The sequence below is a fragment of the Octopus sinensis genome, unplaced genomic scaffold (genome assembly GCF_006345805.1).
Source record: "Octopus sinensis unplaced genomic scaffold, ASM634580v1 Contig10664, whole genome shotgun sequence".
Lineage (NCBI taxonomy): Eukaryota > Metazoa > Mollusca > Cephalopoda > Octopoda > Octopodidae > Octopus > Octopus sinensis.
The window spans coordinates 12,501-28,041 of NW_021832164.1; the positions used below are offsets into that span (position 1 = coordinate 12,501).

The 15,541-nt window shown below is 32.2% G+C and overlaps 1 protein-coding gene across 1 annotated transcript in view; it reads right to left on the bottom strand.

The window, feature by feature from the left end:
- LOC115228476 overlaps positions 1–13,769 on the bottom strand; it is an 18,037-nt gene extending 4,268 nt beyond the window's left edge. Inside the window, exons 1-2 of the mRNA XM_029799050.2 lie at positions 13,563–13,769; positions 10,002–10,190 (exon numbers count right to left, since the gene is read on the bottom strand). Coding sequence (XP_029654910.2) covers positions 10,002–10,190; positions 13,563–13,583 — 210 coding nt within the window. The 5' untranslated portion in view covers positions 13,584–13,769. The remainder of the gene's footprint in view (positions 1–10,001; positions 10,191–13,562) is intronic.
- Between the last annotated feature and the right edge of the window lie 1,772 nt (positions 13,770–15,541).

Below are 15,541 nucleotides of genomic sequence, written 5' to 3' on the forward strand. Positions count from 1 at the left end.
GTATATATATATATATATATATATAATATATATATATATATTATATATATATATATATATTACTCTTACTCTTTTACTCTTTTACTTGTCTCAGTCATTTGACAGCGGCCATGCTGGAGCACCGCCTTTAATCGAGAAACTCGACCCCGGGACTTTTGTAAGCCCAGTACTTATTCTATCGGTCTCTTTTGCCGAACCGCTAAGTAACGGGGACATAAACACACCAGCATCGGTTGTCAAGCAATGCTAGGGGGACAAACACAGACACACAAACACACACACACGCATATATATATACATATATACAACGGGCTTCTTTCAGTTTCCGTCTACCCAATCCACTCACAAGGCTTTTGTCGGCCCGAGGCTATAGTAGAAGACACTTGCCCAAGGTGCCACGCAGTGGGACTGTACCCGGAACCATGTGGCTGGTAAACAAGCTACTTACCACACAGCCACTCCTGCGCCTTTTATATATATACACACACACATATGTATATATATATATATATATATATATATATATATATATAAATATAACAATTTAGGAATGGCCTAAACAGGCCATTCGTCCACCAGAAAGAGCAGCCAGAACTCAAACCGCCAAGTAGTGCAATTCGGAAATAAGGTGAAAATTTAAAAACGTTTACCCTAATTCATCTTTTATACGATGCATCGTTTCGGTGTTTTTAATGATAGACCAGCTTAATTAAATTAAATTAAGCTAGTCTACCATAGGTCACACTTCATCAGTAAAAGAAACCTGGGAGAGACGAATATACACGAGGCGACTGTATCAATGCCTCGGGAATATCTGTCTTAAAATTTTCAAGACCAACGCATTCGCGCCAAACTTAACGGCAGCAAATATAAACTGCCGATTCAATCTCAGAATTAGTCAGAAAATTATCAATTAATCAATTTAGGGTAGCAAAAATTCAGTAAAAATTTATCGCTACCAGCGGCCTAGTGGAAAAGAGAAAATAGTCAAAGACTAAATATATATAAATATAACAATTAGGAATGGCCTAAACAGGCCATTCGTCCACCAGAAAGAGCAGCCAGAACTCAAACCGCCAAGTAGTGCAATTCGGAAATAAGGTGAAAATTTAAAAACGTTTACCCTAATTCATCTTTTATACGATGCATCGTTTCGGTGTTTTTAATGATAGACCAGCTTAATTAAATTAAATTAAGCTAGTCTACCATAGGTCACACTTCATCAGTAAAAGAAACCTGGGAGAGACGAATATACACGAGGCGACTGTATCAATGCCTCGGGAATATCTGTCTTAAAATTTTCAAGACCAACGCATTCGCGCCAAACTTATCGGCAGCAAATATAAACTCATATATAAACTCAAATATAAACTCATTATATTTATATATATTTAGTCTTTGACTATTTTCTCTTTTCCACTAGGCCGCTGGTAGCGATAAATTTTTACTGAATTTTTTGCTACCCTAAATTGATTAATTGATAATTTTCTGACTAATTCTGAGATTGAATCAGCAGTTTATATTTGCTGCCGATAAGTTTGGCGCGAATGCGTTGGTCTTGAAAATTTTAAGACAGATATTCCCGAGGCATTGATACAGTCGCCTCGTGTATATTCGTCTCTCCCAGTTTCTTTTACTGATGAAGTGTGACCTATGGTAGACTAGCTTAATTTAATTTAATTAAGCTGGTCTATCATTAAAAACACCGAAACGATTCATCGTATAAAAGATGAATTAGGGTAAACGTTTTTAAATTTTCACCTTATTTCCGAATTGCACTACTTGGTGGTTTGAGTTCTGGCTGCTCTTTCTGGTGACGAATGGCCTGTTTAGGCCATTCCTAAATTGTTATATTTATATATATTTAGTCTTTGACAATTTTCTGTTTTCCACTAGGCCGCTGGTAGCGATAAATTTGTACTGAATTTTTTGCTACCCTAAATTGATTAATTGATATTTTTGACTGACTAATCTGAGATTGAATCGGCAGTTTATATTTGCTGCCGATAAGTTTGGCGCGAATGCGTTGGTCTTGAAAATTTTAAGACAGATATTCCCGAGGCATTGATACAGTCGCCCTCGTGATATTTCGTCTCTCCCAGGTTTCTTTTACTGATGAAGTGTGACCTATGGTAGACTAGCTTAATTTAATTTAATTAAGCTGGTCTATCATTAAAAACACCGAAACGATGCATCGTATAAAAGATGAATTAGGGTAAACGTTTTTAAATTTTCACCTTATTTCCGAATTGCACTACTTGGCGGTTTGAGTTCTGGCTGCTCTTTCTGGTGGACGAATGGCCTGTTTAGGCCATTCCTAAATTGTTATATTTATATATATTTAGTCTTTGACTATTTTCTCTTTTCCACTAGGCCGCTAGCGATAAATTTTTACTGAATTTTTTGCTACCCTAAATTGATTAATTGATAATTTTCTGACTAATTCTGAGATTGAATCGGCAGTTTATATTTGCTGCCGATAAGTTTGGCGCGAATGCGTTGGTCTTGAAAATTTTAAGACGATATTCCCGAGGCATTGATACAGTCGCCTCGTGTATATTCGTCTCTCCCAGGTTTCTTTTACTGATGAAGTGTGACCTATGGTAGACTAGCTTAATTTAATTTAATTAAGCTGGTCTATCATTAAAAACACCGAAACGATGCATCGTATAAAAGATGAATTAGGGTAAACGTTTTTAAATTTTCAACTTATTTCCGAATTGCACTACTTGGCGGTTTGAGTTCTGGCTGCTCTTTCTGGTGGACGAATGGCCTGTTTAGGCCATTCCTAAATTGTTATATTATATATATTTAGTCTTTGACTATTCTTCTCTTTCCACTAGGCCGCTGGTAGCGATAAATTTTTACTGAATTTTTTGCTACCCTAAATTGATTATTGATAATTTTCTGACTAATTCTGAGATTGAATCGGCAGTTTATATTTGCTGCCGATAAGTTGGCGCGAATGCGTTGGTCTTGAAAATTTTAAGACAGATATTCCCGAGGCATTGATACAGTCGCCTCGTGTATATTCGTCTCTCCCAGGTTTCTTTTACTGATGAAGTGTGACCTATGGTAGACTAGCTTAATTTAATTTAATTAAGCTGGTCTATCATTAAAACACACCGATGCGCATCGTATAAAAGATGAATTAGGGTAAACGTTTTTAAATTTTCAACTTATTTCCGAATTGCACTACTTGGCGTTTGAGTTCTGGCTGCTCTTTCTGGTGGACGAATGGCCTGTTTAGGCCATTCCTAAATTGTATATTTATATATATTTAGTCTTTGACTATTTTCTCTTTTCCACTAGGCCGCTGGTAGCGATAAATTTTTACTGAATTTTTTGCTACCCTAATTGATTAATTGATAATTTTCTGACTAATTCTGAGATTGAATCGGCAGTTTATATTTGCTGCCGATAAGTTTGGCGCGAATGCGTTGGTCTTGAAAATTTTAAGACAGATATTCCCGAGGCATTGATACAGTCGCCTCGTGTATATTCGTCTCTCCCAGGTTTCTTTTACTGATGAAGTGTGACCTATGGTAGACTAGCTTAATTTAATTTAATTAAGCTGGTCTATCATTAAAAACACCGAAACGATGCATCGTATAAAAGATGAATTAGGGTAAACGTTTTTAAATTTTCACCTTATTTCCGAATTGCACTACTTGGCGGTTTGAGTTCTGGCTGCTCTTTCTGGTGGACGAATGGCCTGTTTAGGCCATTCCTAAATTGTTATATTTATATATATTTAGTCTTTGACTATTTTCTCTTTTCCACTAGGACGCTGGTAGCGATAAATTTTTACTGAATTTTTTGCTACCCTAAATTGATTAATATATATATATATATATATATAAGTTACAAAATATACATTAAGTAAAAACTAAATACAACACTTTAAACTATATACATTAAATCAATTATTAATAAATATATTTATTTAATAAACATCCAAATACAGTCTAATACCCATTAAGCAATTAATACTAAAAACCTTAAATTAATTAATATACACTATGCTAGTACAAGCCATAAATTCTGGAATCAAAATAAGAAATGGTTCAAATATAGACACGCACATTATATAAACTAACTATATAATTAATATATATGTAGTATCTACAGTTTTAATATATCACTCAATAATATAGTTGACCAAAATATCAATTAATGTAAAAACTAGTTTACTTAAATGTAAATACTTAAATGTAAATACACCACCTAATTATTAAATAATGTATTGTCTAACAAAATTAATTCTCAAATTAAATTATATGTAATACATTAAATCCCTTTATAAAAATAATAATAAATCATTCTAAATAAATAGACATCACAATTAATAACTATCATAACTTATGTCTATCAATATATATAAAAATGATAATATTTCAACAACAACAATAATAATAACAATAATAACCAAACCCAATATAATTCAAAAGCCAAATAATATTTATAAGCAAAAACCGTTACTTAGCTTGTCGATGAAAATAATATAACTGAATTTTAAACGTAAAGAACATATATAGGTCTTAGTGTTTATAAAAATTAAACGCGTGAAGTCTTTGTGTAAACAAATAGAATAAATTATCAATGAAAATGGCGAAAATTATTTACTAATGAAAAGTACGAAAGACATCTAAATCCCATAAATTAAAGAAAGGTACGAACAATATTAGAACAAATGAACAATAAACTATGAAGACATTCAACTACAACCGACAGTCCACTACAATCCAGTCAATAACAATAAAAATAATAACAACAATCAATCTCAATATAATAGAAAATCCAAATAATATTGATAAACAAACAACGTTACTAAGCTTATCGATTAAATTAATATAACTGAATTTTAAATGTATAAAAATAGGTCCTAGACTCTTAATTAATATACCCAATACTAGTACAAGTCATAAATACTGGAATCAAAAATAGGAAATGGTTCAAATATACACAAACCATTTATATAAACTAACTATATTATTAATACATATGAAGTATCTATAGATTTAATATTTCACCCAATAATAAAGTTGGCCAAAATATATATCAATATAAAAACTACTTTACTTAAATGTAATACTACGTGATAAAAATACCACCTAATTATTAAATAGTGTATAGTCTAACAAAACTAATTGTCAAATTAAATTATATGTTATGTTATCCCTTTTTAAAAATAATACTAAATCATATTCAAAAAATAGATATCCTAACTAATAACGATCGTAACTAATAACTATCAAGAAACTATGAATAAAAAAAATAATATTTCAACAACAACAACAACAACAACAACAATAATAATAATAATAATATGACAAAGCCCTGACCCATCAATGGCTAATGACCTCTGGCTTAAAATCTGAAACAGAAGGGTTTATCATAGCAGCTCAAGATCAATGTCTACCTACAAGAAACTACCAGGCCAACATATTAAAGAACGGCAGTAGACCAACATGTCGTGTATGTCAACAACAAAATGAAACCATTGATCATGTTGTCTCCAAGTGCAGTCTTCTAGCGCCTACAGAGTATCTCAACAGGCATGATAGAGCTGCACAATATATTCACTGGGTAATTTGCAAAAACCTGGATTTACCCCATGAAAAAAACTGGTGGGAACACAAACCACCTCCAGTGCTTGAAAAGGACCACATCTCACTCCTCTGGAACTTCACCATTCAAACTGACAGATAGATAGATGCAAACAGGCCATACATCATATTGAAAGTATTTAGACAAAGAACATGCCTCCTCATTGATATGACTGTCCCAATCGATATAAACGTATCTGTCAAGACCTACCAAAAACTGAGCAAATATAAAGATCTTGAAATAGAAATCAGCAAAATGTGGAACCTGAAGACTAAAACAATAACTGTTGTCATAGGTGCCCTGAGAACGATAGCGAAAGGGGCTGATTGCTACCTAACTCAGATACCAGGAAACCCCAAAATGTCAGAAATTCAAAAGATAGTGCTCATGGGAACTGGTCATATCCTACGCAAAATACTTTCTATGTAATCTCAAGGTTTAAAACAAACTTTGTTTTTTATTAGACATTCACTAGTACAACACCAAAAAAAACCCCTCAAATATATGGCACACTAGGCATAACAACAACTTGAACTTCCAACCTGTTGTCTAGCAAAAGTCAAAGATAGAATAATAATAATAATAATAATAATAATAATAATAATATAATAATAATAATAATAATAATAACAATAACAATAACAATAATAATAATAATAATAATAATAATAATAATAATAATAATAATAATAATAATAATATCAAAACCAAAACGATTCAAAATCTGAATAATATAGGTCATCAAAAAACGTTACTTAGCTTGTCGAAGGAAAAAATATAACTCATATATACGTTTTATTTATTATTTTGCACATTACTTAATCATTGGTATATTTTTATCTTATATTTAATATTTCTATTATATGTAATTTTCTAGATGGTGTAATTTAATTTTTCATTTTGAATTGATAAAATGTGTTTTTTTTTCTAATTTATATATATATATATATATATATATATATATATATATATATGTGTGTGTGTGGTGTGTGTGTGTGTGTGTGTGTGTGTGTGTGTATACACATATAAAATATTAAAAAAGGAAAATGCACAGACTCCAAGTAAAATATGGGCAAACATTTTTTTGAAGAAAATACGTATTTAAATAAATTTTAATGTGATGATTAGCGAAAGCGAAACGGCCGACAAACACAATGTAAAGTAAGTTAAAAAATATATTAAAACTATGTAAAGTATGTACATTTTCCTTCTTCAAATTTTATATATATTACAAGTCACAACGTGGGGATAATCGAAATTTCTCCCTTTCTGTTACTGTGTGTGTGTATATGTATATATATATATATATATAATATATATATATGTAGGTCCCGGGTTGAGTCGGGGTTAACCACAGTAAATAAGGTACTCAATACATAGCAGAGTAAATTAATTTATTTTATAGAAGGAGCTTCTACAGGACTAGCACTGTTTCATTCAAAAGAAATCATCAGGAAGCTAGGTGACAAGAATAGTTTTGGCATTTATACACTTAGGCAGGTTTAAGGGGTGGTGGTGGGGGACTTTTTGGGGTAGGCATGGCGCAAACTATCAATCTTAGGGGAGTGGTCAAAGGAATCAGTGATAAAGTAGATAAAAGAATAAATAGAATAATAGAGTTTACATACACATACCCACATACATCCATATACACATGTACATATGCACCCATTTACATACATCTACGTACTCACCCATACCCATACTCATACATACACACAAATATCTACACACATATATATGTAAAATGAATATAGATATTTGTGTGTATGTAGATATTTGTGTGTATGTATGAGTATGGGTATGGGTGAGTACGTAGATGTATGTAAATGGGTGCATATGTACATGTGTATATGGATGTATGTGGGTATGTGTATGTAAACTCTATTATTCTATTTATTCTTTTATCTACTTTATCACTGATTCCTTTGACCACTCCCCTAAGATTGATAGGTTGCGCCATGCCTACCCCAAAAAGTCCCCCACAACCACCCCTTAAACCTGCCTAAGTGTATAAATGCCAAAACTATTCTTGTCACCTAGCTTCCTGATGATTTCTTTTGAATGAAACAGTTCTAGTCCTGTAGAAGCTCCTTCTATAAAATATATATATATATAATATATATATATATATATATATATGTATATATAATTGAAGAAATGTACACACACGTGGAACTCAAAATGTCACTAAAATGTAAACCTAAAGATTAGCGAACGTTTTTCTCTTCATTTGCTTTTTCCTGGCAGAATCGTTAGCACGCCGGACGAAATGCTTAGCAGTATTTCGTCTGCCGTTACGTAATCGACTTAATCTGTTTGTCTGTCTTTGTTTGTCCTCTCTGTGTTTAGCCCCTTGTGGGTAGTAAAGAAATAGGTATACACGTACAACTCTCTCTCACATACACATACACTCATACATTTTTATCTCTTGTTTCTCTCTCTCTCTCTCTCTCTCTCTCTCCATTTCCCCTCTCTTTCCTTACTTTCGAAGTCAGGCTTGAAACGTCAAAGACATTTCTGTTCTTCCAGAGCATCCAACACACCTACTACAACTACTACTACTACTACTACTACTACTGCTACTGCTGCTACTACTACTACTACTACTACTACCACCACTACTACTACTACTACTACTACTACTACTACACTACTACTACTACTAATAATAATATAATAATAATAATAATGATAATATATATATATATGTATGTATGTATGTATGTATGTATGTATGTATGAATATGTATTTCCTATTTTCCTTTAATAACTATTAAATATTTTCTCGCACGGTCTCTGATGAAAGAATATATAAAATTATCGCGGAAACAGCTGTAAGAACTCTTTTCTTTATAAATGTTCAGAAAACTATTCACAGCCTTGGATTTTTTATCTTACTATGTTAATCTATCTATCTATATATATATATATATATATATATATATAATTTTAGGCTGGTGCATAATTATTGCGGCTTTTTTCAACATATTTTATTCACCAAAACCATTCACAACACATAACAAAAACATCTTGAAATTATTACTCCTGAGCATATTCACCATCTACTTCAATTATTACTTCCCATTTGCTTGACAGACGGTCAGACCGTCATTTAAAGATGTTTTTGTTAAATATTGTTATTGATTTTGTTGAATAAAATTTGTTGCAAAAGAAACCACAATAATCATGCATAAACCTATATATATAATATATATATATATATATATATATATATATATATGTGTGTGTGTGTGTGTGTGTGTGTGGTGTGTGTGTGTGTGTGTGTGTGTAAATATAAACATGCATACATACATATATATATATATATTATGTATATGTATATATCTATCTATCTATCTATATATATATGTATATATGTATATATATATAGTATATATATCTAGTATATATGTATATATGTAAATATATATATATATATATATATATATATATATATATATATATATATATTAATAATAATATTAGGGAATAAATCCAAACTTACAGGGAAAAATCAGATTTAGGATTGAATCCAATTTATAGTAAAATATTATATTAATAATTGTTAAATTACTAAATAATATAAATTAATTTATGTATTGGATTAAGTCTTTCTTTGTTTGATTTGCATAATAGTGGTTTTGTCTCTAATTTATATAATATATATATATATATATGTGTGTGTATGTATATACATAAATATAAGGGAATATATTTATCACTATGTGGAAACCTTAAACACAGACTTTTGAAAAATAACCACAACAATAATAGGTAGAACTGCATGCATTTTCAACAGCCTGTCTGGCGTGAAGTTCTGCAAATTATATTTTGTATAGACGATCATACTGAAGATTTACAGATAAATTATGTAAGAAAAATTACGTAATTTGTTGATAGTGAAACAATTGTTTATGATTAATCTATATTTTTGGTACTTTTCATTTATTTTACTCACTTACGTTTCTGGTGTTTGCTAAATTTTCTAGAGAACAATTCTTAGTGGTTAAGACCATATCGGATCTTCTTCCAGCATAAGGGTTTCCACGTAGTGGTAAAAAATTCCCTCTTATATTTATGTATGTAATACTATTCACTGAATCTCACTTTTTTTATATGCTAGACCACTGGTGTTAAGATTGATGTTATCAAATCAATATCCAATTTTTTCACCCTCATTTTAGTTATGCATATATATATATATATATATATATATATATATACATATAGTAATTACATCGTGGAGGACCGATTTGAGCTATTAGCATATAAACAAAGGCTATTAAGAAAACCTGATAAGAGTTTATTATTTGGTATCAATAATTCCACTGTATTTATGAAATATAAGCAAAAAAAAAACAAAAACAAAAGCAGAATGCTTGACTTACCGTGCCATGGTCAAAGTCGTCATTAAAATCGAGCATTTCGGTTTTAGGAATTATGATGTAATCTTCAGAGAAATTTCTTCTCTCTCCCATCATTTCCAAATAAGGAATTTTGTCCAAGTAATCTAAAATACTCTTCCAGTTCGTCACATTCATGTGTTTTATTTCTTTGATAGTTCCTGCAACCATTACCTGTAAAGCAGATTTTATATATATATATATATATATATATTATATATATATATATATATATATATATATATAATATATATATATATACATACTGAGAATAACAAGGTAGTCAGAATGATTATTTGTATTTTTATTTACATTTCAGCGCTTTCTTCCGTTATCAGATTTATCAAAAATCTGTACACCACTTCCAAAAAATGTCTCTTCCTCTCTCTCTACACACACGCACGCAGGCACACAAACCCACACACAAACACACACACACACAAACACACACACACATACACAAACACACACACACATGTAAATGTCAGATCCATGGATCAAAGTGTCGGAAGTCAGTGAGCTTAATACTAGACATGTCATCCAAACATCTTAAAGTGTTCATAATTGGATCATTAAAATCTATTCTCCAGCAAAATCAGTTCCGGTTTGGCACCACTGCATGCCAACAAAAATTTGGAGTTGCAATGGGAATCAAGGCGGCTTCCGTTCTTACCAACCTGACAATGGGCTATTTAGAACTAACAATATGTTTGTTTTTGTTTGTTTTTTCCAGTTTCAGCTCTTGAGCTGTGGCCATGCTGGGGCACCGCCATTGTGGTGAAAGAAGTACAGCAGGGATCACCACCCCTGCCGGAGCCTCGTAGAGCTTTTAGGGTTTTCGCTCAATAAACACACACAACGCCAGTGAGAATCGAAACCGCGATCCTGCGACCGCGAGTCCGCTGCCCTAACCACTAGGCCATTGCGCCTCTATATCAGGAATCACTCAGAAAATTCGGAAATCCCCTTTCCCAAAACACAAAAGAAAACTTGAAAAGATATTTGGATGACTAATTAATTCTATGAAATGACAACGTGGAGAAACTCTAGGAATTCAAAAGACTTCTCAACAGCATGAATACAAATATACAATTTACAAAGGAACACAACAAGAAGGAAATCAATTTTATAGACACACTAATCAAAAAAGTAACTAAAAAATAGAAACCGACATATTTTACAGAACTACAGACACGAAACAATTCTCATGCACCAGAGATATATTAAAATAAATGTCCCATTCAATCTAAAGAGAATAATCTACACTACAATGTCAGAAAAAAACATCAGAGAACTCAGACGACAAGAACTTAAAAACATACGTACTCACTCTAAAAATCAAAACAACGTACTCACTCTAAAAATATTACCTTATATTTCCACAGACAAGCCCCCAAAACAATGAATCATATAACGCTATTATCAAAAACCTTCCAATACGACATAAGGACATTAAACTGTATGAAATCCTACGCACCCATAAAATTATTTAAAGTAACAATCAGCCAAAACTACTCAAGCGGATACTCATAAATGAAAAAGGATGCTAAAAATAACGGAAAAATGTGGATGACCAAACTGAAATATGTCCCAACATAATAGAAGACTCAGAATTCCATTTTAAACAAGAAAAAATTATAAAATTAAAACTGCCTTCACTTGCGCCTCTGAAAATCTTATCTACGTCATAACATGGTCCAGCTGCAGTACGAACTATATCGGCTCAATAGAAATGTCCCAAAGACGTAGATCTACACTACACAGGCAACAAATTTACCATCCGCATAAGTCAAATACCACTCAGTGGTCACATAGATATGCAAAGGAACGTCAACCACTATTCACAATATTCCCACCTCAACTCAATAATCCCTGGATAGGCTTTAGAACATTTAATCCATCGCTACATTTGAATGCATCGCTACGTAGACACCTACGCAGACGACTTTTCATGATGTCTCAAGTACAGAGAATGTACACAAAGGGCACTCTATATCACTATCGAACCTCGTCTGGAGGCTCAAACAGAATGGACTGGAACATAAGACCCACTTGTTTATTATATGAAAAATAAAAAAAATAACGCTGCAGCGTACAACGAAACAAGTTATGTCTGGAAGAAACTCTGATAACCATCATATCCAGGGTAAATGGTGATAAAATAGACACTCTGAGGTGATCATATCATGTAAACAAAAAGGCAAAACATCGTTTCTGGGATTAAAAAAAAATTTGAAATGGAATAACATCAGACGCCTTTAGCATATTATATAATAAGGAAGGAACACAAACAAATAAACAAACAAGTCAATATTTAGGATGCTATACTACTGTACCGCCAGAAAAGCTATACCACTGTACCACCAAAAACAATTAGAAGTCTCCCTAAGAAAGTATCATTTATCAATTCTGACAATGAGCTCCTACAACTGATGGCTGTAGTCGCTGTACTGGCTGACCTGTTTACTTCAGAATTCATTGAAGATAGTCATGCCTTAAATGAGATCGAACAAAGGAATGTACCACCCATCCTTCACATCTACAGACAGAATTGCAATATAAATCCAGCATCATTACACACATCCATCCCCATATAATTGCCATTCCGTCCTCTCTTTCCATCACTTTCCCTGCCTCCCCAACAAATACACACAGAAATACCCACATAACTCAACCAACCTTCTCACTGGTCAAAAACGGACAAGCATCGCTCTGGTAAGCATCCACTAATGTTATATCACCTGAAGAAATGACTCCATGAAGAGGGATCTACCCGATACCCACGGATAATACGAGCTACATTGTAATAATCCCAGGAATACAGACAGTGATCTTAAGAGACATGTGATTTCTGGAAACGCACGTAGCGATGCATTAAATGTTTATAAATTGCATCCAAGGATCATTATTATTATTATTATTATTATTATTATTATTATTATTATCATTATTATCATTATTATTATCATTATTATTATTATTATCATCATCATCATCATCATCATCATCATCATCATTATTATTATTATTATTATTATTATTATTATTATTATTATTATTATTATTATTATTATTATTATATTAATTTTTTTCCAAAGCTCATCAAAGAAAATGTTTGGAAGCTTGTCGAACTGATTGCACTTATGTTTCAAAAGGATTTCTCTATCACACGCTGTTTCTACTTGAGAATAGCATTAAGGATACATATATTTCTGGAATATTCAACCGTTTATACGTTAATTCAATGAATAGGCTCTTCTATTCATTGAACAATTGATCACACATTGTCGAAACTGTCAGAGATCCTATAGCTTTTTGGTGGAGGAGGGTAAAGAGTGTAGTTAGTTAGTGAGGTAGCTTGGTAAGGGGTGCAGCTATAATTATTGCTCAAGTAACTTTTGACATTGCTAGAATTTTAGAATTTGTAGGATATTATACTGTTTGTAGTTGAAAATACTTTAGAAGATGCTTATTTATGTGCTTACATTTGGATATTACCCCTGATCTTTGAAAAGCTATATCAACTTTTAAGAAGATTGAAGTTACCTTTAAGTTTTCATCGATCATCTTTAAAGATTCGAACTGAAGTTTTCCGAAAGTAGCAGCTAGTTCGAATCTTACATTCCTCTCATCCCAAAAAGTGGGATCATTTTCTAGTTCATCAATGATTTCATTCGGGGTTCGCAAATGAAGAACTTCATTTACAACCTCTTCATCAGTTTTGCTTACTCCTTTTGCTGTTTGACAATGATAAAGAGAGTGATCAGCAGGTAATATACAATATAGTACAATATACAATACACGTTGTATAAAATTTCAACAAATCTTATAAAAGACTCGTCATAGCAGGAGATTGTAAGGAAAGAAACTGAGTTTGTATGCATGTGGAGAAGCGGGGAAATCGTTTACGTTGAGGTTAAAAACAGTGGTTAAGAGAATGGATCCCTGTCGTATTCCATCAGAGAAATAAATGGTTCTGAAAGTGTTGTTCTGTTACACTGCATACTTTTGATGACCAGAGAGGATGTTTACTTATTCTTTTACTTGTTTCAGACATTTTATTGCTGCCATGCTGGAGCACCACCTTAAATCGAGCAAATTGACCCCAGGACTCATTATTTTTAAGCGTAGTACTTCTTCTATCGGCCGCTTTTGCCGAACCGCTAAGTTACGGGGACGTAGACACACTACCATCGCTTGTCAAGCGACGGTTGGGGGGACGAACACAGGCACACAAACATATACATATATATTATATATATATATATATAGATTATATATATATAATATATATATATATATATATATACGACGGGCTTTTTTCAGTTTCCGTCTACCAATCCGAGACTATAGCAGAAAACACTTGCCCAAGGTGCGATGCAGTGGGAATGAACCCGGAACCATGTTGCTGGTAAGCAAGCTACTTCCTACACAGCCAACCCTGCGCCTATTAAACATAATTTAGTGCTGAGTAATGCTTTTACTTTAGTTGAGTGAATAAGAAAGAATAATGAAGGGTAGAATCGCAGACATCGTTTATGCTGATGCTAATTAGAGTCAGGGTGCGTGACGTGGGTGATTAAGGTATGGCAATCGTGATCGCAAGATCGTGGTATCAATTCACTGATCGGGTTGTGCGTTCGGTTCTTCAGCAAAACCATTCATTTTACGTTGCTCGTACAGGCAGAATCATTTTGTGGAAGGGAGCGATCTTAATCTACTACAGGACAAATATTTGTGCAGGTTTTTCAGGAAGCATGTGTCCTATATATATATATATATATATATATATATAATATATATATATACAGACATAAGACGCATGCTTATATTGTTGTATTTCGGGCCGGTCATATTTGTTTTGCCAAATAAACACACGCACTATATATTTGTTCTTCAATCGTTCATTACTGTTCTTACAGTTCTTCATTGTCCGGAAATCTTTCGTCACACATTTGTGGTCTCATCAGAGACACATTCCCTTCTCATTTGTACTCCTTCTCTGCTTAGGACAATGGATTTGAGTTAAAATAAGAATCGTAATAAACGAGTGTGAAACGAATATATAGAACGTGTTCGGCAATAAAAAAAAAATACTATTCCGAAATACAACAATGCGTCTTTCAACACACAGTTTCACATCAGGAATCTTGGACACTAATTCACAAACGTATAAATACATACATACATACATACGTATATATATATATATATATATATATATATATATATATATATATATATATATATATATATATATGTGTGTGGTGTGTGTGGTGTGTGTGTATAATATATATATATATATATATATATACTTACATACATATATATACATACATACATACATACATACGTATATATATATATATATATGTATATATATATATATATATATATATATACTTACATACATATATACATACATACATACATACATACAACACACACACACACACACACACTATATATATATATATATATATATATATATATATATATATACGGGTGTGTGTGATTGTGTATAG